This window comes from Antechinus flavipes, chromosome 3 (assembly GCF_016432865.1).
Source record: "Antechinus flavipes isolate AdamAnt ecotype Samford, QLD, Australia chromosome 3, AdamAnt_v2, whole genome shotgun sequence".
NCBI classification, from domain to species: Eukaryota; Metazoa; Chordata; class Mammalia; order Dasyuromorphia; family Dasyuridae; genus Antechinus; species Antechinus flavipes.
Window position 1 is genome coordinate 411,733,309 of NC_067400.1, and position 16,425 is coordinate 411,749,733.

At 34.5% G+C, this 16,425-nt stretch overlaps 1 protein-coding gene across 5 annotated transcripts in view; it reads right to left on the reverse strand.

Moving 5' to 3' along the window:
• OSBPL6 (oxysterol binding protein like 6) overlaps positions 1 to 16,425 on the reverse strand; it is a 250,526-nt gene that overhangs the window by 21,719 nt on the left and 212,382 nt on the right. For all 5 annotated transcript variants that reach the window (XM_051986135.1, XM_051986134.1, XM_051986133.1 and 2 more), the window contains 6 exons: positions 14,373 to 14,480; positions 12,082 to 12,219; positions 4,211 to 4,298; positions 2,949 to 3,202; positions 1,375 to 1,512; positions 952 to 1,015 (listed from right to left, as the gene is read on the reverse strand). In XM_051986135.1, coding sequence (XP_051842095.1) covers positions 952 to 1,015; positions 1,375 to 1,512; positions 2,949 to 3,202; positions 4,211 to 4,298; positions 12,082 to 12,219; positions 14,373 to 14,480 — 790 coding nt within the window. The remainder of the gene's footprint in view (positions 1 to 951; positions 1,016 to 1,374; positions 1,513 to 2,948; positions 3,203 to 4,210; positions 4,299 to 12,081; positions 12,220 to 14,372; positions 14,481 to 16,425) is intronic.

Below are 16,425 nucleotides of genomic sequence, written 5' to 3' on the forward strand. Positions count from 1 at the left end.
TCAAAGTTTTGACACTTTATTTCTAGCTTTCTAGGCAACCAGGTGGTACAGTGGATAGAATACAGAGCCTGATGTCAGGAAGAACACCAAGTTCAAACCTGACCTCAAATACTTACTAGCCATGTAACTGTGAACAACTCACTTAAATCTTTTGTCTACTTCAGTGTCCTCAACTGTAAAAATGGATAGAATAATAGCAGCAGCTCTCAGGATTGTTATGAGGATAAAATGAGATACAGTATATAAAGGGGTTAGCCCGGGGTTAGCCCAGTGCCTGGCACATGTAGGCAATAGATAAATGCTTATGTCCTTCCTTCTCTTCAATTTGTAACATATTATTTTATATTACAGTTGTCTAGGTATGTTTGATACATTTCAACTCCATTGTAGATACCCTGAAGGCAGGGATTATACATCTTTTATTTGGACTTTTTATGTTCTCTTGAGCACTTTAAAAAGTAGGTAATTAAAGAATATTTGTTTGCTGTTTGATGAAAGTGACTTCACAGATAAATTTAAATTGTCCTTACAAATGCTAAATAATAGAATCATAATGTTTATGCAGACAAGTAAAACAGTATTTAGAAAGGATGTTGTCTTTTCCTTTAAGATTACAAAAACTTTATGAACATTTTATCATTAATTTTTAGTATTCTCAAAAAATAAGAGAAAAGCAGTGGATTGAATGGTCCTCCTTTTAAGGATGTGAGCCCTAGGGATATAAGTCAAAGAATCAATAGTAATGCCTCAACTTGTACAGCTTCCTGCTAGCCTGCATTTTTTCCCAATTTAAAGTTGAAAATTCAATTATTTAAAACTGAACTCAACAACAATTAGTAACATCCTCTGAGATCATAAGTTGGAATTCTACAGAGTACATTTGGAGATGAGAAACTTTTTCAATTGCTCATCAATGTGACCTTTAAGTTATTAAAAAAAAAAAGTACGAACCTTGCCAAAACACAAAATTCTTTGATTCACAATGACAGGCAGAAATGGGTGGATGGTGGCTAACCTGGTTAAAAAAAAAGAAAAAGAAAAACAGAGTGTCTAGAAATCAAGACAAAAATGCCCTCTTTGCTGCATTATATGTAATATGAACATTCTTTTTAAATGACATTTTCCCCAATGGGATAAGAGATATTCAGCTCAGCTATATTTTAATGAAACAATCATAAAATGCCTCTCTGAATTAATGGAGATTTGCACACAATAGTTCTAGCAACATTTAATATTTTATAAGCAACATTTAAATGTACTTTAATTTAGGAGAATTTTTTCCTTCATTACAGTGAATTTCTGGTTAAAAGACTTCAATTCCATGATAGATTTATCTACTTATTCAGAAAAGAATTTGGATAGAAGTAGATTTACCTGCTCTGAGAAAAAACGGAATCCCTTGTCTTCTCGAATGCACTCATACGTCTCACCAAGCACAGGGTTGAATGGCTTACTTCCTGCTCTGAAGTAGGTAGAACAGTATCCTGAAACTGCAAATGCAGCAATGAGAACCTGTTAAAACAGTTGAGAAAGAATAATAATGTAGGAGATGTACAGTCCTCATCTCTAAATGTCATGCAAAATATCTCATTTTATTTTGTTTTCCTGTTATCTGTTTATAGAGTCTTCTTATATAAGAAATAAATAAAATTTTAAAATAAATCTTTAAAAGGAAAAAAAAGCCTAAAACTTTAGCCAAGACAAGAAAATGCCTGGGACATTTTGAAAAGTGCCTCAGAACTGAATGACCAAGGCCCCTTGAACACAGCATATGCCCAGGTGAGAAGGGAATTTGGCTGGGAATCTTAAATAGATGAAGGAATTGTTTTCATCGATAGACAGGACTGAAGTCCAGGCCAAGGACGAAATGAATTGCTTACTTAGCCAAAGGCCTGAAGTCCTTGAGGTATGGGCCAATAGCTTTTTTCGGGAGAAAGAGACAGAGTGAATTCCTTTTCAAAAGGAGATGACCTTAATTTACTCAGGAATTAGAGAAGCCCTTAGGGGCATTTGGCCTCCTTTTACTAGAAGTCCATGATCTAGAAATCATAGGACTTCGTCTACATCTAAAGAGAAGCAGACTTATACTACTAATAATCACAATATTGATGATTATTTTGATGATCACAAGTCAGTATTTATCTTGTACATTAAAGTTTACAAATTATCTAAATTAATCCTCACAGCAATTCTGTGAGGTAGGTGTTGTTATTATCCCCATTTTACAGAGAAGGAAATGAAGCTGAGAAAGGGTAAATAACAAAACTAGCAAACTACTCAAGCATTTTCTATTCAGGTCTTCCCAACTCCACATACCATACTCTCTTCCATTGCATCACCTAAATGAATGATGATTTTAAAAAACAAACACAGCCAACAAGATTAAGTATTCTGATCTAAATCCTTTTTTCCCTTTTACCATTTTATAATTTATAAACCTCTAAAAAGCTCCAGTCATAGGAAAAATAATTTACAAAAAAGCATTAACTTTATGTTTAATAATTCATTCCTTTCAAAAATACATTTTCTATTGAAGTTCTCTTTGTAGGGTAGTTATTTCTTCTAAAATACCACCTAACCTACTTAAATGTTTCCTTCTAGTCATTTCTGCATTTCATATATTCCTTCTCAGTTTCCCCATCCCTTAAATAATTTTATACTATAACTATGCCCAGAACTGTCTTTTCGTACTACTCTAATCATGATCAGACAGGTCCTTGTTCTAACTTTGTATGCCATATATTTACTGTGCCTTAAGATGTGATACACAGTTTATGCAAATTTTATAAAATTATTAAAATGACTATCTGTTAATTCATTAAATTATGTGTTATATATGGAAGAAAAAAAGACTAAGTATTTTGGTCTAGTTGAGCTCTATTCTGAAGTTAGGTTTTTGTTTTTTGTTTCTTTTGTGAGAGGTACTGCCTTGTGGCATCCAACATTACCATGCGCTCATATGGATCATCAGTTTCTGAAGCCTTGTCCAAGAGCTCACTGTATTCAATTTCCTCACAGAGATGCTGCAGAGTGTTGAGGGGCTCATTTAATTCCACAGGCATAGAGACTTTAGATAGATCTTTACCAATGTTATTTCTTAAAATATTCCACAGATTAATGTTGCTAGTATCAGGACAGGGAGCTGGGAGGCAAGTTCGACGTCCATTTCGAAATGCACCTCCTGTAAGCTCTCCATTTAGGACTGGAAGAGAAAGAGAACCAAGAATTACAAACTGGGAGATATTGTTCTTATTCTTTTTTCAAAGACAGGCCAGACAAGTCATGTTTAAAAAAACAAATTACGCATAGGCCATATTTATTAAGCCTTCATTATCATGTACTTTCTTAAATACATTTAAGTAAACTGCATTATATCAACACATGGCTATTCATTAATGCACAAACAATCATGGGAATGTAATTTATTACCAGGTGCTAAATATATGCAAATAACATTAAAGCATACTTTCAAGAAGCAAATAAGTGTGTAGAATAAAGAGCCAGAACTATGCCATATTTAGTCATTGAATACTTTTTTTTGTTTGTTTGTTTTTTTTTTTTTTCTTTTTTTTTTTGCTGCTCAGGCAATTGGGGTTAATTGACTTGCCCAGGGTCACACAGCCAGGAGGTGTTAAGTGTCTGAGGTCAGTTTTGAACTCAGGAGCTCCTGAATTCAGGGCTGATGCTCTAACCACTGCGCCACCTGGCTGCCCCCATTGAATACTTTTTACAATAAAAGTATTCTAAGTAACTTTATGAAAATCTGAAGAGCAATCATATTAAAGAAGGATTAAATTGGCTTGCAATCTGATCCCAGTGATGGCAAGACCAGGAGTAAAGTAGTTTCAAAAACACAAATTTAACCTTGAAGGAAACTTTTTAACAATTAAAGCTATCCAAAGGTTAGGTTTTATCTTAATGGAGATCCACAGGAAGAAGTAATATGGACTCTTTATCAGGTAAGTTGTGGTAAAGATTCTTTTCTAGGGCTACTGAGTTGTCTTCCAAATTTAAAATTCTGTGGTTCAGTAATAAGCAGTTTACTGTTTGGACCAGCTACATAAACAGAATATAAAAATTAGAAGTCAATGAGGAATCAGTTCTAAAAAGATAATTAAGAACAACAACATTTATACAGTTGTAAAAGTCATTTTAGTAGCAAAGGCAAGTGTGTAGCTTATAGAAATCTGAAGTCCACAACACTACATACTTTGACGGGAAATATTGTCTGCCACACTGGTATTGTCCTCAGATATATTATCACTCACATCACTGATGTAAGACTCGTCATCTGAAGCCTAAGAAAGGAAAAGATATGGAATTCAGAAAGCGGAAATAATTAAGCCTTTAAAAAGAATAGTCAAAACATTTGGAAGACGGACATACATGGCTGATAGAATCCAGACCTCTATTCTTAAGGGAAATGTAGGCAAGTCAATCTTTCCTTTTCTTTTCAAGGGTATCACCAGAAAAACATTGACAATGGCAAGACAGATAAAACTGAGGCCATCTATCACAAGCTGCCTTTTCTCCCAAACTCTGATCTTTAAATCTTCTTAATATCATACTCCCCAACTGCTGTTTGTGTCCTTGATTCCCATTCTTTACTTTCTCTTTCTGGAGCTTGCCCCTTTGATCATCCTTCCTAATTTCTGATCAGTCTTTATTGGTTCTTCTTCTTCTTCTTCTTCTTTTTTGTTATATACAAACATGTCTAGATCTTCCTCATCCTTATAAAAAAGGCCCTCACTTGACTGCCCTATCCACTTATGATATGGATGTCTGTTTTTTTCTCCCTTTTATAGTCAACCTCATAGAAAAAGCTGCCTCTATTGTTTCCACTTTTATATACTTCCATTTCACTTCTCAATTTCTTATAATCAAGTTCTATCATTTGGTTCAAACTGCTCTTTCCAAAGTCATCAATGTTCTTTTTATTATTGCTAAATCAGTTGCCTCTTCCCAGTTTTCATTCTTCTTAACTTTTCCAATATTTGATCCTGTTCTTCTTAGAGACTTATGATATTGTTCTTTCAGTTTTCTTCCTACTTTTCTAACTGATCTTATGGAATCATGTCCTAGGTATACACCAAAAATCTGATCTGGGCCCTCATCTCCTTCCTCTTTCTCTGTCTGATTCATTTATCTCATCAGCTTTCATATTTTCAGCTATCATCTATGCAGATTACCCCCAACACAGACTCCACCCCCAATCCAAATCTACTTATGTTGCTCTCATTTCTTTCCTAAATTCCACATAAATATTAAATGTCCTATCACAAATTTAACATGTCCAAAAAAGAAATTATTCTTTTTTCTTTTTTTATTATTTTTTATTTATTCTCCCCTATTCCTAATTTCTCTTTCAAAGGCACCATCACTTACATTACCCAGGTTTATAATTTTGGTGTAATATTATACTCATCCTTCTCTGCTACCCATATATCTGACCATTTGCTAAGTCTTTACAGTTTTATCTCCACAATATCTTTCATACTTGATTTCTTTCTTGACTCACAACTCCCTAATTTAGGTCTTCAACACATCTTACCTGCACTGCCACAGTCTTCGATGTAGTCTCTCTGACTCAAGTTTCTCCCCCCTCTAATACATTTTCTAAACATTTGCCAAAGTTCCCTCCCCCCCACCTCCGCCACCCCCCCCCCCCCACACACACAATACATCTTTCCTAAAATACCATGTCATTCCTCTAGGCAGTAAGTGGCCATATAGGTTATCTCCAGGATTAACTATAAACTCCTTTGTTTGGACTTTCAAGTTCTTACTGTATGGATCAGGCTTCTAATTCATTACTCCACTATGCATACTCCTAGTTTTAGCAACTGGGAACTATGTGCTGTTCTTGAATATATTATGCTTCATTTCTCACCTGGCTGTCTCCTATGCCTAGCAAGTAGTAGCAGTTCTCCACCATTTAACAACGCTCACTCAGTCTGACAACTATATGAAGGTTTTCCTAATCTCCTAAAATGTTAGTGCTTACAGTGTATTGATCTTCTATTTATTTATACATACTTGCAGATGTATTTTTGTATGCAGATATACATATACATACATATATAATTGTTTATATGCATGTGAACACAGAGATGTATACATATAGTACATGTATGTCTGTACAGGATGTCTCCCAAGATAGCCTGAAAGCTTTCTGCTGGCATAGACTATGTCATTTTTGGTCTTTATATTTCCAGCACCTAGCACAGTGGTAGGCATTTAGTAAACATAATATATGTAGAGTGCATTGAATTTACTTGTTGAGACCCCATGGTCCCAGAAAATCAGATGTTTCTTAAAAAGACCTAAGGTTTTGGCAAATAAATCAAAAGGGAAGAAAGTCAAAGCCCTCTAGCAAGCACTTAATAGCCAAGAAGGGAAAAGAGGATAACCATTTAAACAGTATATGCCAGGTACCATACTAAATGCCTTATAAATATTATTTCAGTTAATCTTTCTCTGCTAGGACATAGAAACAGTCATAAGCAGTCAACAAGGAAAGACAATGAATAAATTAATCACATGTTTAACATAAGGGAAAGAAAAAGTAAATTATTTCATGAGGCAAGACAAAAAAATGTATTATTGATGAAAGAATATTTAGAAATCATTTAAACTCTTAAACTATTTCCTAGGACCAACCTCGTCCTTAACAAAACAAGTCATTTTTTTCATCACTGGTCTCTGATGGCTTGTCTTTTTTCCCCACAGGCAGCTATTTGAGGAGATGGCAAACAGCTTAGTAAGCTGTTCATAAATTAGTTAGTTAGTAGTTGTAAGTAGTTAGTAAAGAATCTCCTTATTCAGACTTCTTTTTTTCTTCCTTAGATCACAAGGGGGTAGAATTGTATTGCCCCATTAACCAATAAAACCAAAGTCAAATGAACAAATATCTTACAGGTTTGATTGTAAGTGCAACTAATAAATCATTCCTTTCCAAGACATGTCTTTGCAATCAGTTAATCTCTATATAGCTATAGAGTTAGAGACAGAAGCCTTATCAAAGCAAAGCCAGAATGCACATATGTTTATGTTGAGCATCTATTGTCACCCTCTGGGAAATTAGTGACAATGACCTCTGCTTCTCTTCAATTTTTAATTACTCTCAGAGTCCATCCTAAAATCAAGGCATATTTGCCAGCAATATTACAGAGGATAGCTTGGACACAAGTATCATTTGTTTCATTCTTTTTAAGACTATGCATCAATTAGCTTTCTTGAACTTTTTTATACTTTTCTTTTTTGCTTCAGGGACAGTTCTCTGCTTAAGGGAGGTGGAAGGGATAGCATTGGGAAATAAAGTATGTAAAAATAGAAAATGTGAATAATTTTTAAAAAAGATATAAGGGTCTCATTTTCCTAAATATATATGGACATCAGTATAGGAATCAATGAAAGAAGTAAAATGTCCTTTGACACTACAACGATTTTTAACTTATTTCGGGAAAAAATGCTTTATCACATATAGCCTAAAATAAAAAAAAAAAAAGTAAGATTGTATGTTTACATTTAAATATCACTAACTCAGTGTGAATTTGGTCACAATTCAATTTCTAGGTCTCTGTTTCCTGGCCTTGGAAGTTAGGCCAGTTATTTTCTAACCATTCTTTGACTACATGTCAGCTAGATATAGATGTTATCATATTCAATTTAAGAAAGAAAGAAAAAGGAAGCAATTGTATCTCATCTAATTATCTACTTATGTGCCTTCAGAAAAAATCCTGCTCTGTATAAATGTGTGGGATTTATAGGAATTTTGGAAAAATGTCTTCCTAAATAAGAGAACCATGGAATATTACACACAAAATATGAAAATACGTAAATTCAAGAAGCATCCAACCTTTGTGGCCACAGTTGCTTATTACAAAAGCAACAGCAGCAGTAATTGGTGATAAGAATCAGATATAGATAGGTCTATATGATATACATAAATACATATAATCCTGGATCAAAAAACAAACCAGTATGCTTAAGACATTTGTTTCAGGTTTATCCCACTTGTCACTAAACATATCTTAAGGGTCCTGTAATGAGTAACAGGAAATTCCAAGGGCACAGAGACAAGTTTAGTTAAAATGAGTAGGAGGAACAATGAAAATTACATCAAGAAAACATTGTATTTTCTACTTATGAACAAAGAACATGAAGTTTTATAATCTTAAATGTCAACATTTATTCATTCCCTCACTCAAGCATATGCTATGTGTAACCTACTATGTTAGGCACCAGGGAAGATACAGAGTTTAGAATAGTTCTCCTTTTTCTCCAGGTTGTTCTCTGGGTTTCTTCTACTTGCTCCAGCTCTCCACCTTGGAGCCCACTCTAAGTACCCATTGTAGCCTCTCGATGGAGCTATTCATTAAGGAGAAGAGTCAGACCAACTTGTCTCCCTTCCTTTTCAGGTTACACAATGAACTTTTTCTAACATTTTCCACTACTCTTTGCATAGCTTTTTTTCCCCCACTCCCCATTTCCTCTGTCCACGCCCCAATCCTACTTCTTCAGTTTCTTTTATGGTTGTCTTCTTCTGTTAGGATATAAGCTCTGTGGGGGTAGGAACAATTTTTCTTTCTATTTCAATGTGTATTACTTCATAGCATTTAACACAGTGCTTAACACAAAGTAAATACTTAACAAATGTTTGTGGACTAACAATTGGCTGAGATTAAAATACAGTCTTTGTCTTTATAGGGCTTATAGTATAGCAGTACACATAGAGTGATAATACATGGTAATTTGGCTAATATAGTAGCCCACCCATCTACTTGTCTATACAGAAATAAATTTAATTGGATTGTGTGAGACAGACAAAAACAATTATTTTAAGAAAGTGTTAAATTTTCTATTCATATGAATAAGAATGATAGAACCTGCAAAAATTTGAGCTCCAATGGCAGAAGCTTTGAGAGCCCAGGATCATCTCTATATCCAAAGAAGGTATGAGGAGGACTTTAAGAAGATCCAATTTTGCAATTACACATGACAAAATTCACTTACTCACACAAACATTGTATTGAATACCTATTACAAGCAGAGTGCTGTCTAGACACTGTATTACAAATATAGATAGGAGAGACCTTGCCTTCATGGTCCTTATAAGCTAGGGGCTAAGTAAAGATGCATTCAAAGATAACCATATTATACAAATATGTACATATACATGAATACTAAAAATACATGCTTCCCTACAAAAAAAAATTAAAGAAAAATGGAAATGACCAATATATGAAAACATTTATAGCAGCTCTTTTTTGTAATGACAAGGAAGTGGAAACTAAGGTACTGGACATTAATTGAAGAACAGATTAACAAAATATGGTATGTGAATATAGTTGGAAATTACTGTGCCATAAAAAATGGTGAAAGGAAAGGTGCCTCAGGAATCTTGTAAGAACTAATAAGGTGAAGAATCACAATTTACACACTAATAACATTTCTGAAAGGAAAAACAAAAATTGATCAATGAAATAGCAATCTATGACATGACTGATTACAATTCCAGAGTACCAATGATGAAACAGGGTACTTATTCCCTCACACAGAAGTGACAGCCTTAAGATGCAAAATGAAACATATCTTTTCACATAGTCAATGTGGAAAATTATTTTGTTTCACTATGAATATTTGTTAAAATGTTTTTTTTTTTCCCTTTTCTTTTCCCAAATGGGGAGTGGAGGCAAGAGAGAGAAAGGTTTAGGAATAAGGTCCTTGGTTCTCTTGCCATCTTCTCCCTCAATAAAAAAGATCAGAAGGAATGTAAGTGCATTGAGATTGTTTTATTTTTTTGTATTTGAATCCTTAGTGCCTATCACGTAAATGCCTAATAGATATAGGTGCTTAATAAATACTGGTTTGTAGGTTGATTGAAGGAGTCGCAGTTAAGCAGAACAGCTTTGAATATTATATGTTGAATTTATCAAATAATTAAAAAGAACAGCAAGCTCTCCATATAGATATTTGTAGTTTCATCTATACCTTTCTTCTATTCAACAATGTAGATGGACATGAATATTTTATTTAATGAACAATTTGTTTTATGTTATTATACAAAGAAAAAAGGAATTGTAAAGTTCCAAACACTAAGTGTCACTCAAAACCATGGGAAAGAATTTGGCTCATTTTAAAGAAATTCAAAATTATTTCACTAGAGAACCTCCACCACCTACTTCACACTGAAATGTGATGAATTTCTAAGAACTAGCCATAACTACTTAGCATAAAAAATTATTTGGTTTACCATCTGGTGGTGGGTGGTGGTTTAAAGCAAAAAAATAAAAAATAAACCCCCAAACCCAACCTACCTTACATTATTCAACCATGCAAAATGGATGCCAAATATCACAATCTTCTGTCAGCAGACTATGCTAATACATAATGTGGGCACAGGGTGAAGTATGGCCTCATGTGTTCTAGCTGTTCCACCAGCAACCCATTTGGGGTGAGAAATATACTAAAGTCATAATAAAGTGCCAGGGAAAAACATTTAGGAGCAATTTGATGGAATTTAGGAAGTTATCTAATCTCCATGAAGATTTTTTTTCTAATGGAGAAAAATTTTCTAATACTTCACTAATTTACTTGGTTGAACCAACTGCTAAGTTCAGTGGGGTACTCAGAAACAAACAAACAAGTAAAATAAAATATGTTTAACTTGACCTCCAACATCCCAGGGAAGGCCAGGGAGGCATCATAGGACTCATAATAAAGAGACAAGCATAGAACTACCATAGAAATGGAATTGATTTAACAAATATGAGTTCAATGAAAAGAACATTTAACTGTGGAGTCAGATCTGGTTTAAAATCCTGTTTTATGTTAGTAAAACCTTAGGCAAGTTACTTAAATTCTCTAGGTCTATCTGTGAAATCAGGGAATTGGATGAGATTGTGTCTAGAGATGCCTTTCAACTTGAGATATATGGTACTAATGATCCTATTATATGTGAGATGTTGTAGATATAAAAATGATAAAAATGAAGAATATATAACCCTGGATCTCAAGAATCTTCAAACCTTTTTTTTTTTTTTAAATTTACTTTTACTTTCAACTCTAAATTCTTTTCCTCCCATCCCCTCCTGTTCACTAAGACAGCACAAAAAAATAAGCAAACAAAACACAAACAAAACCCATTATAAACATGTACAGTCAAGCAAAACATATTTCTGCATTAGCAGTTAAGGACCGTAAAATCTAATAAGGAAAATAAGAAAGAGAAAAAAAAATAAGTATGACACAAGGGAGAATGTGAGAGTCTAATTGAGAGATGATGAGGATCTGTACTATTATGGTAGAGATAAGGAGGCATCCATGATATTAAGAGGTAAAACCAAACAGTATTATCAACTAATTGGCTATGGAGGTTACAGAGAATGAAAAGGTCTGATCACTATAGTCAGAGCCTGAGACATATGAAGGCAGCTTGAGAAAAGAATATGGTTAAGCGCAGTTTATTTTTGGATAGGGGAGACCTGAGGGTGTTTGTTGACAGAGGGCAAGGAGGTAATGGTGTGGAACAGACTGAAGATGAAAGAGACAGAGAGGGAATGATGGATGTAACAAGGTCACGAGGGAGCTGGAAGGGAAAGGGATTGAGGGCATAAGCAAAAGGTTTAGCTTTGTCAAGAGGAGGGCAGCCTGGTTTTATGAGACTGGAGGAAAAAAAGAGAAAGAAAAGAAAGGCCAAAGAGTAGTTCTGATGAGATATTATTAAAAGGGTCTTCTTTCTTTCCTTCCCTTTTCCCTTTTTCCTTCTTTCTGTCCCTCTTTCCTTCCTTCCTTCCTTGCTCCTCCCTTTCTGTCTCTTTCTCTGTATCTGTGTCTCTCTCTCTACCCTTTCAAATAAGATATGGAAGGATGACCTTCAATGGGAGAAGTGAATGGATTATAAGGCTAGAAAACAAAGGTTAATCTTGTTCTTTGAGGGGCATTTTGGGATTCTCTCTTAGAGATGTCCTCTCTAATTTGAGGGGGGCAAATCTCCATATTTGGGTTTTTCCCCCCTCCAACTCAAGTTAGTAACCACTGTAGGAAAGACTACAAAAAGGGAACAGCCTCATCACTTACCTCGTTTTCTGACGAGCTGGCTGAGAGGAGCACCTCCTGAGCATCAAAGAATTCCGAGACAGATTCAGACATAGAAAGCCGGCTCTCATTAGCAGCTTGCTGTGACAGGGGGAGACTGACATGGATTTGCTCCCCAGGCTACAAAGTAACAAAATGCCAGAGTGTCATCTGTTACAGTATTTCAATGTTGCAACAACATTTCACACAGGTAGGAGCTAGTCTGAAGCATAGAGAATAACTGACCACATATTTCTAGAAGAAAAAAAATCTAATATGACAAGAGATTCTATGATTGTCGCCCGGGAACTGGAGATGTCCAGACAAACATACTCAGATGCTGGGGTCTCAATCCTAACTCTTCAACTTATTATATCTGTGGCCTTTGGCAGGCTATCTCTAGATAGATATTACTCTAGATCTTACTGAGGTAAGAGAGGTAGCTGATTAGATAATTTCCTAGGTCTTTAAATCCCATAGTGCTATTCAAATTTCAGCCTTGTCAAATACAGAAAAGCTTTTATCAGAAGAAGACACTAGTCCAAAGAATATTTTTGACCTCAGAAAGTCATAAATAAATCTACTAAAGCTTAGAAGGCTTATAGTCTATATCAGTGGGTGGAATATATAAACCTGTAAAATCACAGATCTTTGAAGAATGAAAATGTAACTTGACGGAATGTTAAACTAGAGCTATGCTAGTCTTTCTTGCTAAGGTACTATGCTTTACAAATAACACTGAAAAGATTTCTATCCTTTAACCTCAAGAATTCAAAAGTATTTGGAAAACAGGTGGGGAGTAAACTGAGTTTCAACTTCAAGCAAACTAAGATGAAAATAAAATTTTGTTACAGGAGCAGATGAAAGCTGTTTGTACAAGAAAAAACCCTAAAATTCTAAGATTTAGTTCTGTCACCACTAAAATTATGCCTGCTAAGTTAATGAAAATTACTAGGTACATGATTAAAAATAAATTTAATCTTAATAAAATTTTAAGATTGATGAAGGGATATGCTCAGATTTGACACATATTTTTTACCTAGATACTATCTAAAAAAGACACTAAATAATTCACTTCAAGTTTTTTTTTCCATTTACTCAAAGCTAAATTATCTTATAGGAAATTATTCATATTTGATTGATCATAGAAAATTACAATGTGATGCATCAATAAATTATAAGAAAATTCTAATTAAGCATATTAATTTTTTCAGACTAGACTTATGATTTCATTGACTTAGGGAACTCTTAGTGAGGATATTCACTGAATCAGTGCAGACCTGCACTTGCTATATGACTTAAAGAACTGCCTGGCTCAAGATTAAATGACTTACCCAGGATCCCACACACAGTACATGTGAGGAGTTTGGCTAAACTTCTAAACTTGCTATATATTCTGCCATTTTGCCGGCCTCTCCACATTGTAGAGTTATAATGTCAAATTACCCAAATGCAAAGACTGTTGGCGTATAGGACATGATACAATAATAAGGGACAGGAGGAGACATAGGATAAAAAAATCTGCAGGCCAATGGTCTGAGGAAACAATGGACCACAAAAAGAGAAGAAAGCTTTACTTGTTAAGCAATTAGTTGGAAGTACTTGTTAAGCAATACTTGTTAAGCAACTAGTTATTAAGGCTCTAATGTTAATCTCTATGTTCTCAGCTTTTTAGAAAGGTAAACGAAGATCTTGAAACAATCTCCTTGAGATTGCACACACATGGTTTTTATTTTCTTTCTTTTTTTTTATTTTTGGGGAAGAGAAATCATGCAATGCACATTATGGATATGAAAGAACAGAAAATGTCATTAAAAATACAGTTTTAGATTGGTGTTAAATATTCTCCTAGCTTGTGTTGTCTTCATTTCATGCTACCACAAAGTAGACCAAGAAAGTGCTTAGGCACTATGATTATGGAAATTTAATTTGAATCTTCAATTAAAGCTAAAAAACTAAACTAAAAATGCCTGGTGAACACTTTAAACAAAGGGTTATTGTGACAGCTACAAAAAAAGTTCACAATTTGGGACAGAAATAGAGACAAAAATGTTCATTATAGTATCCAAACATCAATAAAGGAGGCTTAGACAAAAGACAAAGGCTATATAAGATGTCAAACATGGAGATTGTTCTTTCACTTTGAAGAAAACAAAATTGTCTGATGCACAAATATTCAGCTAAGTCATATTTTGCTAACAGTAAGAGAACTGTTTAAAAAAAAAAGAAAAATATCAGCTATAAATCTCAATGTTTTAAATATTATATAAATCCATCAAAGAACAAAGTCTTACCTCATCAGGGCTAGGAATAATATTTACACTGACAACCTGATCACAAATAATAGACTCTGAATGTATCCGGTTTAAGCGACTCCGTAGCTCAGCATTCTGGTTAAGTGCCTTAAAACAACAAAGATTATACATATAATTTGAAATTAATAAGCAGGCACACAATGGAACAGACACACAAATGTGGCACAGACTAGTTTCTCAAAAAAGCAAGGGCAGCAAATTATATCACACTCTTTTCTCAAAAGCATGCTAGGCCCAAGCCTAGTGGTGAGAAGGTAATAAATGGCCTAGTAAAGACACAGTCATTCCTACATGATATGAGGAAATCTACTGTTTAATATTTAATGCTATTCAGTAAATTTCACTTTGCCACCAGAAAGAATTCCTGTAAAGAATGACCCATTTAGTTCCTTTTCACCAGAAGATCTAGGTCCACTATTTTTAGGCCTGTGCTACCACTACATATATATTATTCTTTTCCAGCCTCTTTCATGAATGAAGAACATTATAATGATCTACTGGCAGTGAAAGTTGGTTCCTTCAATTTCTGTGCCATTTTCCAAAATTCAGAAATTATTTGAGTGAAAAATGAACATCATGGAACTGACTTTGGAATGAAAGGAATAAAGAAACTACCTCCATTTACTGAGATGAATTTCAGCCTGTTTTAATGAGATGGGCAATGTTTCAGTAACATGAAATGCTGGACCTCTAAATATTCCTTTAGAATATGTGTAGTCATGAAATCATTGAAGGTTGGTCTGCAAGTTATAAAGCTACTTATTGTAAATATACTGATAATAGCAGATCAACATTCACACATTCTTATTGAACACTAAAAATGTAAGCAGCTGCTACAAAAAATATAACATAAAAATCTCAGTTGCCATAATCTCAAATTAGTTCAAATAATAAATCAAAAAAGACCTTAGAGATCATTTAAACTACTCTCATTTTACAAATTAGGAAAATGGAGTCTAGCTATTAAGTGATTTGCCTGAGGTCACACAGATGGTCAGTGTAAACCAAAGTGTAGAAACCAGGTTTTCAGATTCTTAAGATAGATGAAAATGGGGGAGGAAAATAACTATTTATATCGTGAATAATATGTGCCAAGTATTGTGCTAAACACTTTATAAATATTATCTCATTAATCTTCATGACAACTTTGCGAAGTAGGTGTGGTTATTACCCTTATTTTACTCAGTTAAGGAAACAAAGGTTAATCTTTTCCCTAAGGTCATACATCTAGGAAATGTCTCAGGCTTGATAGACAGACAGAAAGACAGATCTATGGAAGGAGGAAGGGAAGGAAGGAAGGAAAGAAAAAAGGGAAAGAGGAAGGAGGGAGGAAAAGAGGGAGGGAAGAAGGCAGGAAGGCAGGCAGGGAGGGAGGGAGGAAGGAAAGAGGGAAAGAGGGAAGGAGGAAGGAAGGAAAGAAGAAAGGAAGGGAAAAAGGAGGAAAGAGAGAAGTAAAGAAAAGGGAAAAAAGGAGGGAGGGAAGGACAAGTACTTATTAATTCCTTATTATGTGCCAAGAAACTGTGCTTAAGTACTAAAGACACTATTACAAAGGAACAAGGCAGCCTCTGCCATTTTAATCTGAGTGAAAATATCTTTCTATATTACACTATGCAGCTTTTCTTCCAATGTGCACCTTTGGGTGCTTTGGAATTTCCTTGTAAAACTACCTGCTATTACATGGAGTTTAAACCCTAACTAAAACTAGAATTCCAGGAGCCCCAGAGGAATGTCATTGTGACATAGTTAATAATAAATATGGCTCTATAATATGGACCCCAAAGAGGGTTCCAAACATTTTATAACAGCACTTATATAGTTACACACATATTTGCTGTTATCGGGAAATACAATTAGGCCTTGTATTCTCATTACCTGATTACAATGCTGCCTAGAAATATTGAAAGAGTTGACACAAAGCTCTAAGTGGCCAGGTTGGGAACATAAGGTTCAGTTAGGTAGAAAAATATGACAGAGAAAGTGTGTGCCCCACTTTGAGAAAACTGATAAAACTTGATGAAAATAAAGTGGC